This window comes from Amphiprion ocellaris, chromosome 10 (genome assembly GCF_022539595.1).
Source record: "Amphiprion ocellaris isolate individual 3 ecotype Okinawa chromosome 10, ASM2253959v1, whole genome shotgun sequence".
NCBI lineage: Eukaryota > Metazoa > Chordata > Actinopteri > Pomacentridae > Amphiprion > Amphiprion ocellaris.
The window spans coordinates 26,322,982-26,341,530 of record NC_072775.1 but is presented as its reverse complement, the minus strand read 5'-3'; the positions used below and the strand labels follow the sequence as shown (position 1 = coordinate 26,341,530).

The following is an 18,549-nucleotide window of genomic DNA, read 5'->3' as shown; positions in this document are numbered from 1 at the left end:
GCAAAACACAGAATCACAGTTTTGTTGCCAGACAGAAAAGGCATTGATGACGATCTCTACTCTGAAGAGTTCACTTAGTTTTAAGAAATCCAGTTTGGTTTATTTTTGACATTTTAACATAAAAGAAGAGTTATTGCAGCATCTTTCTGTAATGAATGAGTCATGTTTCTGAAATTTTATACTAAGAGGAAACTGACTTTATTAAGGGTGGGGAAACTATTCACCTGTGAGATTATGAAAACCTTAGGAAAATGATTAAATGGGTACTCCGCTTTTAGTAATACACCAGGATAACAGTGGGAGACCTGTAAGATATTTTACAAATCTTAGAAGCAGAGCCAAAGATAGTTCATTACTTAGTCTGTAGTAGCGTTCAGAAAATCTGGATCCGTGCAGATTCTGTAATGCAGTATCTATAATTAGACCATTCCTGCCTGTTACTTGCTCTCATCACTCAAATTTCATGCCCCAGGTTGCATCATCCTGTTAAACACTAGAAGCCCCACCCTGAAATCAAGATACAGATGATATAACATGACAGAATAGGAGGAATCTTTGAAAAAAAATCTGCTCCAGAACAAAAGACAACAGTATATAAGTAGGGTAGTTCTGTTAGCAGAAAAAATTCCCTTTTAAATGAATGACAGAGCCACACCAACACAAGCGCATATTACCACAAGGAGAGAAATAAAATGTTTATTTTACCGCCTGTTTTTTTTTCTTTGAACACTCATAAAGTTCACCAGAGTCCTGAGGATGGTAAACATCCCCAAAACACAAGAAATACAACAAATAGTGCTTCCATTGGGTTCACCCAGTAACATTTTGGAATCAATGTAGTGATAAAAAACTATCTAAATTAAATCTGATTATTCACAAAAAAAATAACAGTAAAGCAAAAGTAAAAAGTGTAACAGATGAATGTGTTTCTCTGGTCTGGTCACCATGTGAGCCCAAAAACATGAATATGAACAGAGAGATGCTTCGACTGGAAGAGAGTCTGGAGGTTCTTCTACCATCATTTAGTGTTGTTACAGTCGGGGAGCAGAGAGTGAATCACCACACCCCTTACATGTTTTAAAGCAGTTTTATAAAATACCTCATTCAAACTGCGGACTAGATATGGAAAAAAAATGGAGCACAGCAGACAGAATGCAGTTTTAAAACCACACTTCAGGACCAAAACTGCACTGTGTCATAGGTTTGGGCTTCTAGCCAAGCTCTCATTTTAACAATCACTTAACGTTTTGATTTTACAACAAACACATGGAATGGTGAAAATACACACAAAAAAATGGTAACAGAAAGGCATAGTACTAAAAATGAGCCAAAAAAAAATCAGAATATATAAATTTTATGACTGAGGACAACACATCTTCCTTTATATACTGTACCCTCTAATACGTACCAGCAAGACATTTTTCAGAAAACTGTTTTGGTTTTTTTTTTTTGGTCCTGTGTGAATTTCATGGATGGTCAGCAGAGCAAAATCAAACCTTTGCTCCAGCGTTCAGGAATTATGTGCTATTCTTCCAGCCCCTTTTCCACCACATCGAGCTCTTTCATTCACAGTTTGGGAGCATTACCTCAGTATTAGCATTATAGTGCGGTTTAAGTTCCTTCATTCTGGGAGAGGGGATCTGAAGCAGACTCTTATTTTCCAGAAGATGAGCATTCCTCTGGTTGTGTTACTCAGGCTGGACATTTAACACATTAATGACTGGTATGTTACTAAATAAAACATGAGAAAAATATATTGATTTTTTATCTTTTTCTGTTTTAAATGGCTAGTGTTATGAGTCTTCTTTCCTCTACAGAAGGGATTTCGCAACAAAGCTAATTCCAAAATGACAATTAAGATGTCAGTTTTGTCCAACTGTGGCTTGAAGCTAAAAAGGCCTTGTCTAACAATTATCCTCAATAGTAGTTTTGTATATATACAAATAAAATACGCATCGAAAACACCCACCAGGTGGAAGGAAGGGATGCTCAGTCTGTCAGGGGTCATGCCTCATCCCTCCGGTCCCCACGCACAGCAACCTTGGAAGAACTTTGTAGCCACACTGGCTACTGATAGAGGCCCCCGATGAGAGAATTGATATCAGTGCAGATTTACATGATATAAAAATAATTAAGAAAGAAGGTAGGCTTAAGGGCAAGTGGTTATAAATGGCAGAGTGTGAGACTGGTTTTGGCAAATAAGCGTTCTACTGTGCATGTGCGGCCCTCAAACAGAAGGTTGATGTCGTCAGGTTGTCTCGTAACCATGCAGCTTGAAGACACTGAGACGCCACGTAAACACGTGCATGAGTGTGTGTTTATGTGTGTGTGTGGGTGGCGTGCATAAGCACAGATGTCACATCCCTCACACACACTCCTCAGCCGACATCAGCAAAGGGTTGATGTACTCGAAGCCTTCAAACTCAGACTGGTCAATCTTTTTGACCACATCACTAAAATAAAGAAAGGGATAAAAAAATGTTTTAAAAAGTACATGAATTTACAGAAAATTACACTTGAAAATGACAGCAAACCAAGTAGGAACTCACTCGTCATCAGGCGTGAGCTGGATGGGCTCGTTGGTGAACTGGGCGTCAAAGTTGTCCAGTCCAAATTCCCCTGAGATGTTGGGCTTGAACGGAGGGACCACCTGCTTCTGCTCCAGCTAATAAAACAGCAAAGGAGTCATGAATACACCAACATTAAAATGAATATTTTACCTAAAAAGGAATTATCTGCTGCTGCAATTATTTTTAAATAATCAATTAGTTGATCAGTAGAATTAATCTCCAAGTATTTTGACCATTTCAGCAAAAATAAATAAATAAATTTGCAACAAGATTCTAGAAAGTGGGGATCTATGTATTATGGTCACTGAAACAAGTGTCAGCTGAGCAAAGCAAGCAATATGATTAGCACTAATGACTATTTTCAATTCAAATCAACTACTTCACGGCTAATCTAAAAATGTGCTAAATTTGTTAGAATGAATTAAAGTATAAATAAATAATGGTAATGTGTAAATATTTCAGCATCAGTGTCATTGATTATGTTAACTCATCACAGGAGCCCTAATCATACTGCATACTAAGAAATCATTATATTATATTTTACAGACAAAATGATGAGAAAATAATCAGCAGATAACAGATATGATTAATAGTTGCAGCACTAGAGTCCAAGACCCATTATGAAGCTGTAATTTATTTAAAATTAATTGAAATCCAGCCTCAAGAATGACAGTTTTTATTTCAATCCTCATTGCATAAATTAGTACACTGGTTAAGTGACTGAGACCAGTTACTTTAAAAGTGATCAAAATTCCTGTTGAACACCTGTGCTTTGCCTCTGCGTGTGACTACATTTATCACAGTGTACAGGTGACTCAGCAGACCTCTTCAGTATCCAAAACAACCATACTTTTTGGGAAGCCAACAATTGCTCCCCCTGCAGGCCAAATGGCACAGCACAGGGCAAACTTTCAGGATAATGTTGGGAGAGCGAGTGGGAGGGGTGTAAGCCGATCTGCCCAGACACTCTGACCAACTGCTGGGTCTCTGCTCTAGACCAAACAGGGAAAAAGAGGTCATGTAGATCACTGGCGGGCTGCCCTATTTGTCTGTATGTCTGTCCTGTCATCCAGCAGCATATGGTCTGTCTGCCTTTGGAGATAAAACGTGCCTTCTTCTTGTCACGTGGACACAGCTTCAGATGAACAGTCCCATGTCTCTAAAGGTATTCAGCAAAATCTTGCTATATCATTTAGGGCTGTGACTTTAATGCGTTAATTTCGATTGATTAATTGCAGCAAAAAAAATAACCCGTTAACTAAATTAATGCATTTAATCGCATCTTTCTCAGTTCCCTAATTTCTGGCACAACAGTAACGCTGACGAACACTCCAGCCCAGTAGGTGGCAGTAATGAACATAAAGTCTGTTTACAGCCGCGATGAAGAAGCACAGGAAGTGTGAGTGAAGTCAGCACTGGTGAACAGTGAAGGAAGACGAGATTGAGCTCGTTGGGCAGAAAGTTTTCTTGTAAAAATATTCTCTATGGCAGCTTGGATAAAAGCCTGGTTGTGTGCAAATTGTGCAACAAAGAGTTTTCTGATCACTGCAGCACTTCAAGCCGACAGTGTCACCCCAATATAAAACATGTTCCTGTTAGCACCAGAGCTAACGTTAACTACGACACTCCTGCTAACGGCTAACGGTGTAGCCATCCCATAATAGACCACTTTTCTAGACAGTGCTCGAGTTTACAAAAAGTCTTAAAATGTTGAATGTAATCGCGGTAATTGCACTTTGATTTTCCAGTGTTCTGTGAATGTAGCAGACAGATGAAAAATGCAGATAAATATAAATGAAACAAACAATTTTGTTGTTTAAGTTATTGCACTGTCAAGGCTCCACCTCCTTGTAATTTATATTCCTAAAAAAAAGAACCATCAAAATAACACCATTTATCAGACCCAGAAACTATGAAAACAGAATGAATCCGTGGATTTTCAACTTTTTGAACGTCCTTGAACTACTTATGCTGATGTTATGTGCCATACAGTGGAAAAAAAAACAAACTAAATCCTGGCTTTAAATAATCCAAATCACTTTTTTCTGTATGTCCCATTTTAAAATGTTTAGAAATTTTAAATTATAAACACGTATATGTCTATTCATTGATTCAACTGTCAACCACAATTTTATTTGAATTGAAAAATTTCACTTATTGTGTCAAATATTGCTATTTGACAAAAGTATGATTATTGCAATTAATTACAAAGCCTGTAATTAATTAGATAATTTTTTTAAATCGCGTCCCACCACTAATATAATTATTTTCTTGCTAAAAAAAAAAGATTAAAGTCAACTGTCCTCAGTCTTTAGATAAAAAATTCTATGCTAAAATAAAATACATTTATAGCATTCATCTGGATACATTTGACTTCTCATAGAATCAATATTTAATTCAATCTTACCTACATAAAATTCGGGCTGAAACAGATAGTTGACAAATGAGTGAGCCTATCAAGAGAAGATCACGTTCACCATTTTGATTGTGAGCACATTGCCACTTTGAAGGCAAGAATCACTGGTTTTAGCTTCTCAAATGTGAGGAATTGCTACTTTTTTATGTTTCACATCATTGTAAATTAAATTTGGGGTTTTGGGCTGTTGAGCCTGTGCTCTTGCAATTTTTGGAGTGTATATTTGCACATTTTTCTCACATGTTATAATCTAAGCAATTCACTGAATAACAAACCAAGTTGCAGTTATATGCATCAAGTTGCAGTTCACATCTATGTCTACTCAGACTTGACCTTTTGGATATAAATGTCATCACTTCATCAGTTGTCCTACTAGACGTATGTGTGAAATTTTGTCATGGTTAGCATATGAATTCTTGAGTTATGGCTAAGAAAAGGTGTTTTGTGAGGTCACACTGACCCTGACCTTTGACTACCGTAATATCATCAATTCAACCTTTAGTTTAAGTCAACATCTGATTAAAATTTTAAGAAATTGCTTAAAGCATTGCTAAAGCATCAAGTTTATGACATACAGACGTAGGTACAGACAGCCTAGACACAAAATTCCTCAATCCATGTCTCTTGGTAGTGTAGAGGCTTTAAAAACACATATTAGTCAGTAGGCAAAATAAATGTTAATTTCAACTCTACAATAAACAATATCTACATCAGCCTGTGAGTCTTTTGAGTCCACTGACATTACTTTGATTTTATGGTTCTTGGCATTGTAAAACAGCAATCTCATTCATTCCTAAATGATAACTTTCTCATTGTTGAAACTGAAAACAGGAGGCTTCAGAAGCATTTATAAGGTTGGTTTAAACTTCACTGGTATTGCTACAAGTGATTCTGAGATTACTAATGGGTGACTGCAAGTAAAGGCTCAGATGTTAATTTTCTGCTCCACATTCAGAATTACACTGGTTTTCAAGCATAAACAATAAACATGGAGAACAGACGCAGACAACAGTCAAGCAGTCAAACGTGGTTTTCAGTATCAGTGACAGAGACTATAAACTACAGAAGGAGCAAACAAGTTTCTGTGACTACTGGATCCTCAGTAAAGCTTGTTCCACACAGAAATTACGATAAAACTATTCCATAAGTGAGAATTTGAAGATTTATTATTGGTCTCCTCATGGACATGGATCATGTTTTGACAATCCAGACATCTAGAGCTACACATTTCACCTCCTTATAATCTGTCTCCTCTCATTTCCTCTTCATCTTTGGCTTCCTGTCTCAGTCAATGTGCTAGTCATTTTATCTGACTGGCCTGTCTGTTTCTAACTGCCTTCCTTCCACAAGGACACAAGTCTCATTCCAAAGCCAATAACTCTCAGCTTTAACAGAGCGTCTATGCCTGCAGTGCAGCAGAGAGGGTGAGCCTCTGCACTTAGATTTGACCTTCTGCTGTGTAGAAGCACCTCTGTTTTTCTGCTTCTCTCCATGATCAATACATGGATTTATTTTGAACTATTTGGCAACCAGCATGCACCAGTACTGATTTCCTTCATTTCACATGATGAAAACCATGATTAGGTGGTGAATGAGGAAAGTCAAAAAAGGGGAGGGTGGAGAGACAGAAACAATGAGAGAATAAAACTAAATTACTTACCAGGTCCCAGTCAACATTGCGGAAGAAAGGATGACCCATGATGTCTGCAAAGCCTGTCTGCGGGTGGCAGCCTAGACGCTCCTTGGGATCCTGTGAGAGATGATGCCGGTAGAGAAAGACACCAACTTAAATAATCCATAAAAAAGGTGGAGAGGAAGGTGTAAAAACAGATTGGAATTTTGGTGAAGGAAAAAGTTTAAAAAACTGGACAGGTAAAAAGGTGATAAAGCCACAATGAGACACAGTGACAGATGGGTGGCAGAGAAACCATGAGAGATTGCAGTTGACTAACAGAGGTCATAATAATGTCATTCTCAGGGGAAAGCCCTGTGTAAGACTAATAGAGGTTCATGTGACCCCTTCTTACCTTGTTGAGGAACCCTTTGAGCACACTGGCAGCTTTGACTGACAACGAGCGGGGGATTCGGATCTGTTTTTCCAATATTACTGCAGGAGGTGAGAGGAAAAGGGGGGAGGGGTGTGCACAAGAAAAGGAGAGGTTGAGACAAACGGTCCCCTGAGGATAAAATAACAGATGAAGGTACCAACACTGCTGTTATATGTTCATTCCTTTCACTTAGACTCATGTTCAACATATACAGCAGCTCTTCAATGAAGGGTCAGTGACGTTAGACAAAGTGTACTGAAATATGACTTTCTAAATCTAAAACTTTATTGGCAACTTTAAGAAAACATTTGTAATCATATTTATGTTGAATAAAAAAAATACACAACTTTCACACATTCCCTGTAACAGATGGCACATGCCTGGTACTGAGAGAAGCCATTAGAAAGGTGTCACTGTAAAAAGTGTTTCATGGTTTCACACATTAGTCGTTCTTCCAGCTATAAACCAAACAGTGTGTGCGTTACCTTGGAAGAGGTAGTCTTCTGTGTTCTGGTCTGGATTGTCGGAGCTGCCAACGATATCGAAAGGTGACCGGCCCGCCATCATCTCAAACATCAGCACGCCCAGTGCCCACCAGTCCACACTGAACCCTGGGACATACATAATTAATGTTAAAGCTCATTTTTCTGACAAGCACAGAGACACCAAATATGTTCTAAAACAGCAGCCCAAAATGAACGACAGGTATGTGTTTACAACTGCCATTTAAAATAAGCGGTATACCTACTTTTATAGCAATGTTTTTGCATGTTTAAGGACAATTCTTTTTTAACTCCCGTCCTTCAAATTGCTGTTTACAACTGCACAAAGCATACCACTAGGTCACTATAGCAACAGCCTCCACCTTAAAAGCATTATACTAAAGTCGTTCCATATAATCACACCTTTACCAATAATCTCACACTTCACAGTATTGACAATTTGTCTAAGCAAGTGACTCGGGCTTACATGTGGTAATATAATAGAACATTATTTTACCAGATACTGGCTGCCATTTCAACTGTGTAGCGACATTTACAGAAATTATCAGATTTTTGCTCTATGTTATATTTCTAAAAATCAAAATAGTGCGTAGTGATGGGGTTCAACAGCATAATAGGTTCACCTATAAACATCTGCAAGTAGCGTAAGGCTAAAATGACTCAACCTTAAAGATGTGTAGTGGCCTTTTGAGTGTACAGAAATACAGTGGTACCTCATCTATCGCAGGAGTTACGTTCCAGACCTTCCCGCGCTAGACGAAAACCCGCAAAGTAGCGACCATATGGTAACCCTTAAATATTGGTCGACTCACCCGTCTCCAGGGCTGTGGGTCAGGCCAGTTACAATTATTTAGCGTTTTTATGCTCATGTCTTTAGCTGTCTTCCATGCTAAACATCCCCAGCATGACAGGACAGTTTTCTGCAGGTTTTATTCACTGCTCAGCACAACAAAAACAGACTGGGCTCTTATCAGCTCTCCCGCTGTACCACAGTTAAATCAGCTGTACCAAAAACAACAGGAACGCGGAACCATCATCTGGGACAGCGGGGCAATAAGCAAACACAAAACAATGAAATATCTGACCAAATGATCAGCTAAATAAGATCCAAGGCACAACACAAATAAACACCAAAATAAATGCAAATGAACACAATCATACAGAAATCCGATGCTACAGTATTAATTTTGCTATTGCTCCGCCAAGGAATGTGGCGGAGTAATGTGACGATCAGCTACGCTTCTCTGTGATTCTGTCTGTTCTGTGCAACATTACTCAAAAACAGACCAGCAGATTTGGATGGAATTTTTAGTGAAGGTCAGAAATGACACAAGGACCAGGTGATTAGATTTTGGCAGTGATGTGACTTATAGTCTGGATCCACGGATTTGTTAAAGATTTCCCATTGCTAGATATAGCGGACGGCACAGCGTCACTGTAACCATGACAACAAGTGAACGCTGCGTCAGTTCCCTGCTGACGATCATGCGATCCTCTTACAAATCCACCTGTACCGACTTATCGGAATTGATACAAGGAACAATTGATTGATTGATTAAATTGTGGGGGTGTTTCTGAGCCCCATCAATTCCCGCCGCCCGCTACATATTTAGGTCAGACGATTCACGCACACATGCATAACACACGCATGTGTTCAGCGCCGGGTCAGAGAATCAACAGTCTTGGCGGAATATTGCGGTCTCTGAGCGCTTTTCTTGTTGATATATATTTTGAGGCTTTATAAATCCTCCCCACACACCACACATCACCGCAAAGCAACACTATGCAGCGATTAGATGTCTGTGTGAAACGGACAGGGCCAGATACTGAATGCCGCTATACCATATGTGCTATACTCAGGAGACAGAGGAGACTGACGCTACGGTCGCTGAGCCAATCAGAGCCCAGCGCACTTTATTTACATTAAATATTCTTTTAATATGTTTAACTTTTTTTGTTTACATATTTTTTTATATTGTTTTCAGTTTTTTAGGCTAGAAAATGTTTATTTTACTGCAGAAATTATTAAAATAATGTTGCATGGCAGAGCTGCTCGCTATGACTGAACCGTTGTGCTGCAATGCACCATGGGAGTTCAGGGTGTTGGGGGTTAAAATGTCATTATTGTGGTTTATGTTGGTGATACAGTGTTATTAGTATTTGTGTTTTATTGTGTTTTTGTGATTTAGTCAGTCTAGTAACTTTGCTTAAGTGTTATGTTGTCACCACCGTGAGTGTGAAGTGTAGTGTGTTTGATGACTTCCTGCCACATTTATATCAAAGTCTGTGTCAAAATAAAAGCACTTGGCAGTTATATAGTGCATCAATCCTGGGTATGTGTTTTCCAGTGTTAATTATGAATGCAACCTGCCACAATGCTAACCACAGAAAAAATAACCAAATCCACAAAAATCCGTGATATAGTGAAACAACCGCAGAACCAAACTCAATCCAAAAATCCGCGATATAGTGAGACCGCGAGAAGTGAACTGCGATATAGTGAGGGACCACTGTTTTATTGGCAGTTAAATTTAAATTCTTAACCTAATGAAGTAAGCAGCATGATATGAGATTTGAAAAAGATTAAAAAGGGTGGAAAGAGAAGAGCTTCTTTAGCATTAAATTTAAGTAATTCAGGAGTCCTTATCTAACAGGATTAATTAAATTGAACTATCTATAGAGAACCAAATCAGAACTTATAGGGTCTGTTCCATTAGTAAGAAAATCTCAATCAAAATGCCGATATCCTCTACAACTATGCTGAAAGCTACAGCCCTGAAACAGGTATGCCTAGCATCGCGTGTTGAAGTAAGTACAGCAGTTGTGTAAAAATGATTTAATATCATAAATTCGGTTGTTTAAGTTTTAACAGACATTTCCCATATTCTGTAGACATTTTTGTGCTAAAAGTCAAAACTCAACAAAGGAGATGAGTCCATGAGAGTGTTTCAGGTGGAAAAATTGAAAAAGGCAGACAAAGAAAGGGCAAAATGATAGATTATCTTGAGTTACTAAATATGGTAGAACAGAGGTTAGCCTAGACAGGAAAGCCTATCTCTAGTAAAAATCAATAGCAAATAGGTTTTCCCACAGAATTCCTATTTTGATGGTTTCTTGCACAGGTTTCGCTTTTTAAAGTCAGATGTTGAACTTTTGCTGTAATACACTAAACACAGTCAGTCACACATCATATAAAGCTTAAAATGATCATAATTGGTCACTCACTGTGCAGGTAGGCCCAATGCAAACCAGATATGCAATTAAAAAAAAGCTTACAAGCCTAGTTTTTATTTTCTATGAAGAGGTAAAACTGATTATGTACAGCACCAAGGTGGGCTTACTTATCAGACTGCATCCAACATAAATATTTCAGGTCTATAATGTCATTTTGATGAAGAGACAACGTATTGTTCAGCTCAGTGGTTGCAATTTATTGTAAAACTTTTCCACTGCAACCACTGTGACTTGTCTCAGTACAAACAGCGTAATTGTTACTAAATAGGGTGGCAGCTGAGGAAGCAGCTAAATGGAATCATTAATTTTTCTATTTTCACCATCTTTGCTTTTCTTTCTATGACATGTTAAACTGTCTATGGTGGAAAACAGCTGCTTTACTCATTTGAAAATTATAATTTAAAAACACTGATACTAATACATTGATTCTTTCAACAGGGTCACTATGATGTTGCTTTTGGTAACCAGGGAGCTCTTTCTATTTTTATTGTATTATGTGTATAGATACTTGTACATGCAGCACGGAGCTGAGGATGTAGGAAATGCTATTTGATTCAGTGCTTGAAAGTACATTGAACCTTTGCTATAAATATCTGTAGCACATTCAATTTTGAGTCACACATCTAGACAACCTTCACCACATAATTTTTCAAACCAATGTACTCTGTACTCTGCATAATGAGTTTAGGTGGAGTATCGTATTCAGTCAATGTCACAAGTGTCCCAGTGCATATTCGAATGCTTTTGTAAAAGTATTTGCTCATGTTTATTTTTATTTTACTGATTGTTTTAGTTTGCTAGCTAATTTTCAGCTCTTGTTTCTCATTTTCTATTCTTTTACTGCTTAAGTTCCACTGTACCCACAGAGATGTTTACAAGTTTTATTTTTTATGTTGCTGGGGATAGGCTTTTCACATAGTGCAGATTACCCCAGTTCTGGATCACCATCCATTATCATCACTGAGAGCAGCATCTCAGATATTCCTACATAATGTCTCATCATCAGATAGCATTTCTGGTAACTGCCTCTGTGTTGTAATTCTCACCGTAATCCTCTCCTCTGAGTATTTCGGGGGCGATGTAATTGGGGGTACCACAGAAAGTGCTCGTTGTATCGCCTGGTCTTAAGCCCTCCTGCAAAAACAAAAAGATCGTCAGATTATTTGACAGGGCTGTAAACTGACACTTCTGCAGCTTGGCAGGTGCTTTTATCCAAAGTGCATTGTATCATTAGAACAAGCATTAATCTGTAAACCACACCTTGCACATGCCATAGTCTGTGAGTTTGATGTGTCCTTCAGAATCCAGAAGTACGTTGTCCAGTTTCAGGTCTCTATAGATAATTCCTCGCTCATGGAGGTAGTTTAGCGCCAGACTGATCTCTGCTGAGTAGAATCTGAAAGGGAGAGACAACAACAAAAGCCTCCATCAAAATATGCTGTAGCTACATAAAGACAGTAAATGGCATCTGTTTTGTTTGTTGTAATTACACGAGACAAACTTTTTTACCTAGCATGTTCTTCTGGAAGTTTCCTTTGTCTCTGCATGTGGAACATGAGATCTCCACCGTTCACATATTCAATAACAAAGAAGAGTCTGTGGAAAGATGCAAGTGTTTTGTTGAGTTTATTATTTTTTCACTTGAACACAATTAGTCATTTGATTAATCATCTAAAAGAATCTGTCAGGGTGCTGTCCGCAATGTTTTTTTAAAAAAATCTTTTATAAATTTAGTTTAGCATTTTTAATACACCTGATATAACTTCTCTGACACAAAAAATCAACAAACACAATAATCAAAAATGTACCAAGTAAAGAAGAATTTTCAGATTGCTTTTTTTTTTTTTAGAGACTATCAATTTTAAACTTCCTGGATCCACGATATATCTCTTGGTTTGCTGGAGGTCTTTTCCATCCATTATCTATACACCGCTTAATCCTCACTAGGGTCGCGGGGGGTGCTGGAGCCTATCCCAGCTGACTCAGGCAAAGGCAGGGGACACCCTAGACAGGTCGCCAGTCCGTCGCAGGGCTACATATATAGACAAACAAGCACTCTCACATTCACACCTACGGGCAATATAGAATGATCAATTAACCTCAGCATATTTTTGGACTGTGGGAGGAAGCCGGAGTACCCGGAGAAAACCCACGCATGCACAGGGAGAACATGCAAACTCCATGCAGAAAGATCCCGGGAAAGCCGGGACGCGAACCAGGGATCTTCTCGCTGCAAGGCGAAAGTGCTAACCACTACGCCACTGTGCAGCCCTTGGAGGTCTTTTCACTGGTTTAAATTTAGAAAATGGTAATGTGATACATTCCTATGCACCAATTGAGAAAAGGATGGGATGAGAATGTAAGGACACACAAGAAGTTGTGTATTTGTGCCGTCTGGTAATCATTGAATATTTTTTTAAACAAAGGACTTCTTGTTCTAAACTTTAACTTTGCCTTTTGTTGGAACGTTTGATGTCATAAAGTTTTCAGGGGCTTTTAACATGAACGGGGTTTTCCCTGTGACTGCACTCTTTCACTGACCTTAAAGTGTTTTGTTTACCTAAATGTAAGCATACCTTAACAGGAGCAGTAGGGGAGGAAACACTGTGTGTCATTCTGAAACGGCTAGGATTTGTCATGACAGAATGGTTTCTGTAAACAGGCATCTCTGACATACAGACAAGTCCATAAATATATGGACATGCATACAATTTTCAGCATTTCGGCTCTGTACACCATCACAGTGGATTTGAAATGAAACTGTCAAGATGTGCTTTAAGTACAGACTTTCAGCTTTAATTTGAGCGGAATTACTTCCAAATCAGGTGAACGGTGGAGGAATAACAACACATTTTAGATGTGCCCTCCACCTTTGAATAATTGGACAATTGGCTGCTCAGCTGTTCCTTGGTCAGGTATGTGTTATTCCCTGATTATTTAATTTACAAGGAGCAGATAAAAGGTCTAGAATTCAAGTGTGGTATTTGCGTTTGGAATCCGGTGAGGTCAACTCTCAATATGAAGTCCAAAGAGCTGTCAGCAAAGCAAGTCATCATTAGGCTGAAAAATCAAATCAAAACCATCAGAAAGATATCACAAACATTAGGTGTGGTCAGATCAACTGTTTGGTACATTATTAAAAAGAAAGAATGCACTGGTGAGCTCAGCAACACCAAAAGACCAGGAGACCACAGAAAACAAGTGTGGTGGATGGCAGAAGAATCCTTTATCTGGTGAAGAAAAACCCTTCACAACAGTTGGCCAAATCAAGAACAAAAATTAAGAGAAGACTTTACCAGAGTGAATACAGAGGAATCACAAACAAGGTTGTTGGTGAGCCTCAAAAACAGGAAGGCCAGATTACAGCTTGCCAAAAAAAAAAAAACATGTAAAAGAGCCTGTGCAGTTCTGGAACAATATCCTATAGACAGATGAGACAAAGATCAACTTGTACCAGAATGATGGTAAGACAAGAGTGTGGAGAAGGAAAGGAACTGTTCAAGATCCAAAGCAGACCACCTCATCAGTGAAGCATGGTGGTGGTAGTATAATGGCTTGCACGTGTATGGCTGCCAATGGACCTGATTCTCTTCTATTTACAAAGATGTGACTGCTGACAAAAGCAGCAGCATGAATTCTTAAGTGTTTCAGGCAGTATTATCTGCTCATATTCAGCCAAACGCTTCAGAACTCATTGGATGGACCTAAAGCATACAGCGAAAGCAACAAAAGAGTATTTTAAGGCAAAGAAGTGGAAAGTTCTGCAATGGCCAGGTCAGTCACCTGACCTGAATCCAATCAAGCTGCATTTCACTTGCTGAAGACAAACTGAAGGGAAAATGCCCCAAGAACAAGCAGGAAGTGAAGACAGCAGCGGTAGAGGCCTGGCAGAGCATCACCAGGGACCAAACCCAGCGTCTGGTGATGTCTATGGGTTCCAGACTTCAAGCTGACATTGACTGCAAAGGAATTGCAACCAAATATTAAAAGGGATGATTTGATTTATCATTATGTTAGTTTGTCCAATTACTTTTGGTCCCTTAAAAAGGTAGAAGGCACATATAACGGTGTTGTAATTCCTCCACTGTTGACCTGATTTGGATGTAAATACCCTCAAATTAAAGCTGGAAATCTGCTCTGACAGCACATCTTGATAGTTTCATTTCACATCCATTGTAGTGGTGTATAGAGCCAAAATGCTGAAAATGGTGTCAATGTCCACATATTTATGGATATTCAACTGATTTAGCAATTGCACTCCTGTAACACTCTCAGACAATTAGTCCCTGGATGTAAGCTGTAGGTTTAAGTCTGCCATTTGGCATTCATTTTACATGGCGTCATCCACTCCTTCCACTAGCTACCTGTTAACGTTTTCAAAATTCACTTGGCAAAGAACAACTTCAGCCTAAAACACTTTAAAAATTTCAAGGTTTGATTCATACAGTAAGGCAACTCTGCTCTTTTATTGGTACATTATGACAGATAATGACAGTGTTCATCTCCCTGTTTGCAAATGTTTCACCAAAACAACTCCACCTGTAACTATTTTGAGGGAACATCGAAGTCCCATCTTTTGCTTAGTTCCACCTAAGACTATTGTAACTAATTTAAAGAAATACAAACCAGAATGTTTTCCCCTACAGCAGAGTGACAGTAAGGTGCAGTCAAACCATTATGTTCTGCAGAATGGGCTTGCTAATCGAGACAACCAAACTAATGACGAAGTTTTGAAAAAGGAACAAATTCAATGAAGAATTTGTTGTCAAAACCTGATGCCTTCAATACATGTAATGCAACTCTACTACTGCTAGTATCAGCTAATGTAGCCTCAAGCGTTAAGCCTTAAACAAAGATAAAGAGTGGGGTACAGAGGTTTGTTAAGCTAAACATTTTAATTCCAGCCCTCTTCCTCTCCTCCAGTGATATCACTTAAGGCCATTTATCAGACTTGGCAGTTCTGCCTCTGGAACTATAACTCTTTATACAACTGTTTTTTCATAGGTGCAGCAGGACAGACCATGTTCTGTAAACAGTCAAAAGCTATGCATTTTTCGACATTCACATACTCTCCAAAAAAAAAAAAACCCACTCTCTCACCTGCTTTCTGTCTGAAAACAGGAGTGGAGGCCAACCAGGAAAGGATGATTAGAAGCCTGCTCGAAGACGTGCTTCTCTGTTTGGACCCAGTCAATGTCCTGGAAGAGAAACACACAAAAGACACACCCAAATGCCAATCAGAGATCATTCTGACATAGTACCCTTGAATTTATAAAAGCTGAAAAAGCACGGAGTTTCATCGACCATGCTACAAAGCTTGGGGTTCACTCATGTGTGAGGTGGGCAGCAGCAAGAGAAAAGGGCTGAGCCAGGAGAGGCAGCAGCAGGCCTATATCGATGTCTGGATGATAATATGTCTGGACACGGATGCTGCTCACACCGACAGGGCAGGGACAACAGAACACTTCACCATTGATCGAGAGGCACTTGTCAATTTGTCAATCACACTAAGTGCGTCTAATCAAGGCTAACTACTCCTATTGCCGCTGGCTGTGCTGCTACATGTGTTCACTGAGATCAATTTTTGATGACAAGATGGTTTATCCACACCTTTTTAGAAAGACTGGTGGCTTTGAAGAGGTCTGTCAACTGAAGTCTAAGTGTTTTAGACAAGATACACAAGATGGATGCTCATTCGCATTAGACAAATGTTCATTGTGCTATGAATAACAGCTCCCATTGATTGTGCTAATTATTTTAATTATACATGGCAGTGACAGAAGATTGATGACTTCACTATTAACAAACCTCCTTACATCTCAATAGAAGGAGGCACGCTGTTATTGTTACACTGTACAGACTTAAAGGGACAGTTCTGAGATACTGTGTTGAAGATAAAGATGTTTAAACCTTTGATGATGGCTAAATAATGGCTACATAAACTACAAGCTGTAACATATAAAAACACATCTTACTATTAAAATGGAAGTTCACTTGCATGAAACAAATCTCTCAAGATAATATGAAAAGCCTAAAGCTGAAGTGATTATTCCGTTTTTCTATTGCAATAATTTAAATTTAAAATAAAATAAATAAATAAACATCATCGGATTTCTTTAGAGTGTCCCTTTTTCCACTGGCCTACATAGATGGCAAGAAAAACAGTGCATCCCATGGTTGTTTATGATATGAAGAAATGTTATCAAACTTCAGCAGTAAAGAACACAACTGGATTGATTCTGTTGCCTGTATAGACACAAACAATGCTCTATACCAAAACACCCACATTTGATTTAATGCTGGTGTGAAGCCCTCTTTTATTTACTAATTCTATTATTACATTTCATTGTATTTTATTAAAAGTTTATTGTATTAATTGTTGAATATCGCTTTTATGTTTACAGTCCTCATTGTCTTGTTCAAATTGGGCCAATAAATGAAGGCTAAAAAACATTTGATAGGTAGGTCTGGCACCAGCATTATCTGAAACTATTTAGATTTACCTCATCGTCGTTGACCAGCTCCTTCTTGACGACCTTCATGGCATAAATACGCTCTGTTTTCTTCAGCTGCACTAACAGCACCTTGGCGTAGCTGCCTCTGCCGATCACCCTCAACAGATCGAAATCTGCTAGGCCCAGACTGGAGGGCGATTTTCCTGTGTCTCTACTGCTACGCGCCTGTGGGGGAGCAGATAAGGAAGGAAATTGGAACACAGTGATAGAGAGAGCATTAAAACCTTTCTACAAACAACACCATGAGATGAACAGTAAGTTAACTGTAAGACTTTTGATCATGCATCATTTTGGCCATCAACCTCCAGATGATTTTCTCAGTAAACTGTTGACATAGCAAATGGTTTTGTTTCAACAAGGGCAATTTCCTTTGGGTGATTTTGTAAATGGGATGAAAACTACACCAAGCACCTCTTATTGAGAACAAATCTTAGTAGAAATGCCATCATGGACCTTCCATTAGCTTAGACACTTGATATAGTATAGTCCAACTTCTCTGTAAACCAGACTGCCACCTTTAACTTTCCCCCACCTATCATCCCTCCTGTAATCTGTTCTGTAGTGAACCGTTTGACTACCTATCCATCTAGCCTGCCTTCACCTGGCAACCTCCATCCCCAGAGTCAAACATGTACCTGTAGATAAGATCATTTAGCTTGCTCTCTTTTATCTCTGTCCAACTCGTACCATTCTTGATGCATCTCCAGCTTTCCTGCTTCATCTAACAATCCTTCCCACCAAAGCCCAAACTACATCCCAAGTCATTAATCAGCCTCTGGTGTTAAGAGCTGTGATAAAAGGTTACATTATTAGCTCCACCAAAGAAAATCAATACCCACAGCACTGCAAGGGTGCCTACAACTGCATGCACTCTATATCACACAGGCACAGAAGGTGAAAGAGGGATCACTCAAATGCAAGCCATTTAGAAGATGACAAAAACCTGCTATAAATTACAGGTGATCTTATTCTTCCTGCCTCTCAAACAAACAGCGCCAATTTCTGTTTCTAAATATATACATACACACATATATCCATCTAGTCAACATGACAGGGTGACAGCCCGAGTCACATAGCAACAACATTTGAAAAGATTTCTTTCTCACCTCTTTCTCTTCTCCATCGTAAGTCAAGCTTTCTCTGGAGTCTTTATTCTGAGGGCCTGGGGGTGGGGGGTGGGGTGGGTGGAGTGACAGACAGACAGAAGGAGAAGGGGAGGCAGGAAAAAAATAAAGGAGATGAGCAAAGAAGGGGAGAAAATAG

The 18,549-nt window shown here is 38.9% G+C and overlaps 1 protein-coding gene across 1 annotated transcript in view; it reads right to left on the bottom strand.

The window, feature by feature from the left end:
- Positions 1 to 682: 682 nt before the first annotated feature.
- prkci (protein kinase C, iota) overlaps positions 683 to 18,549 on the bottom strand; it is a 36,818-nt gene continuing 18,951 nt past the window's right edge. The window contains exons 8-18 of the mRNA XM_023265640.3: positions 18,393 to 18,448; positions 17,275 to 17,451; positions 15,872 to 15,969; positions 12,281 to 12,367; positions 12,032 to 12,167; positions 11,818 to 11,905; positions 7,520 to 7,645; positions 7,014 to 7,093; positions 6,647 to 6,736; positions 2,550 to 2,665; positions 683 to 2,453 (exon numbers count right to left, since the gene is read on the bottom strand). Coding sequence (XP_023121408.1) covers positions 2,366 to 2,453; positions 2,550 to 2,665; positions 6,647 to 6,736; positions 7,014 to 7,093; positions 7,520 to 7,645; positions 11,818 to 11,905; positions 12,032 to 12,167; positions 12,281 to 12,367; positions 15,872 to 15,969; positions 17,275 to 17,451; positions 18,393 to 18,448 — 1,142 coding nt within the window. The 3' untranslated portion in view covers positions 683 to 2,365. The remainder of the gene's footprint in view (positions 2,454 to 2,549; positions 2,666 to 6,646; positions 6,737 to 7,013; positions 7,094 to 7,519; positions 7,646 to 11,817; positions 11,906 to 12,031; positions 12,168 to 12,280; positions 12,368 to 15,871; positions 15,970 to 17,274; positions 17,452 to 18,392; positions 18,449 to 18,549) is intronic.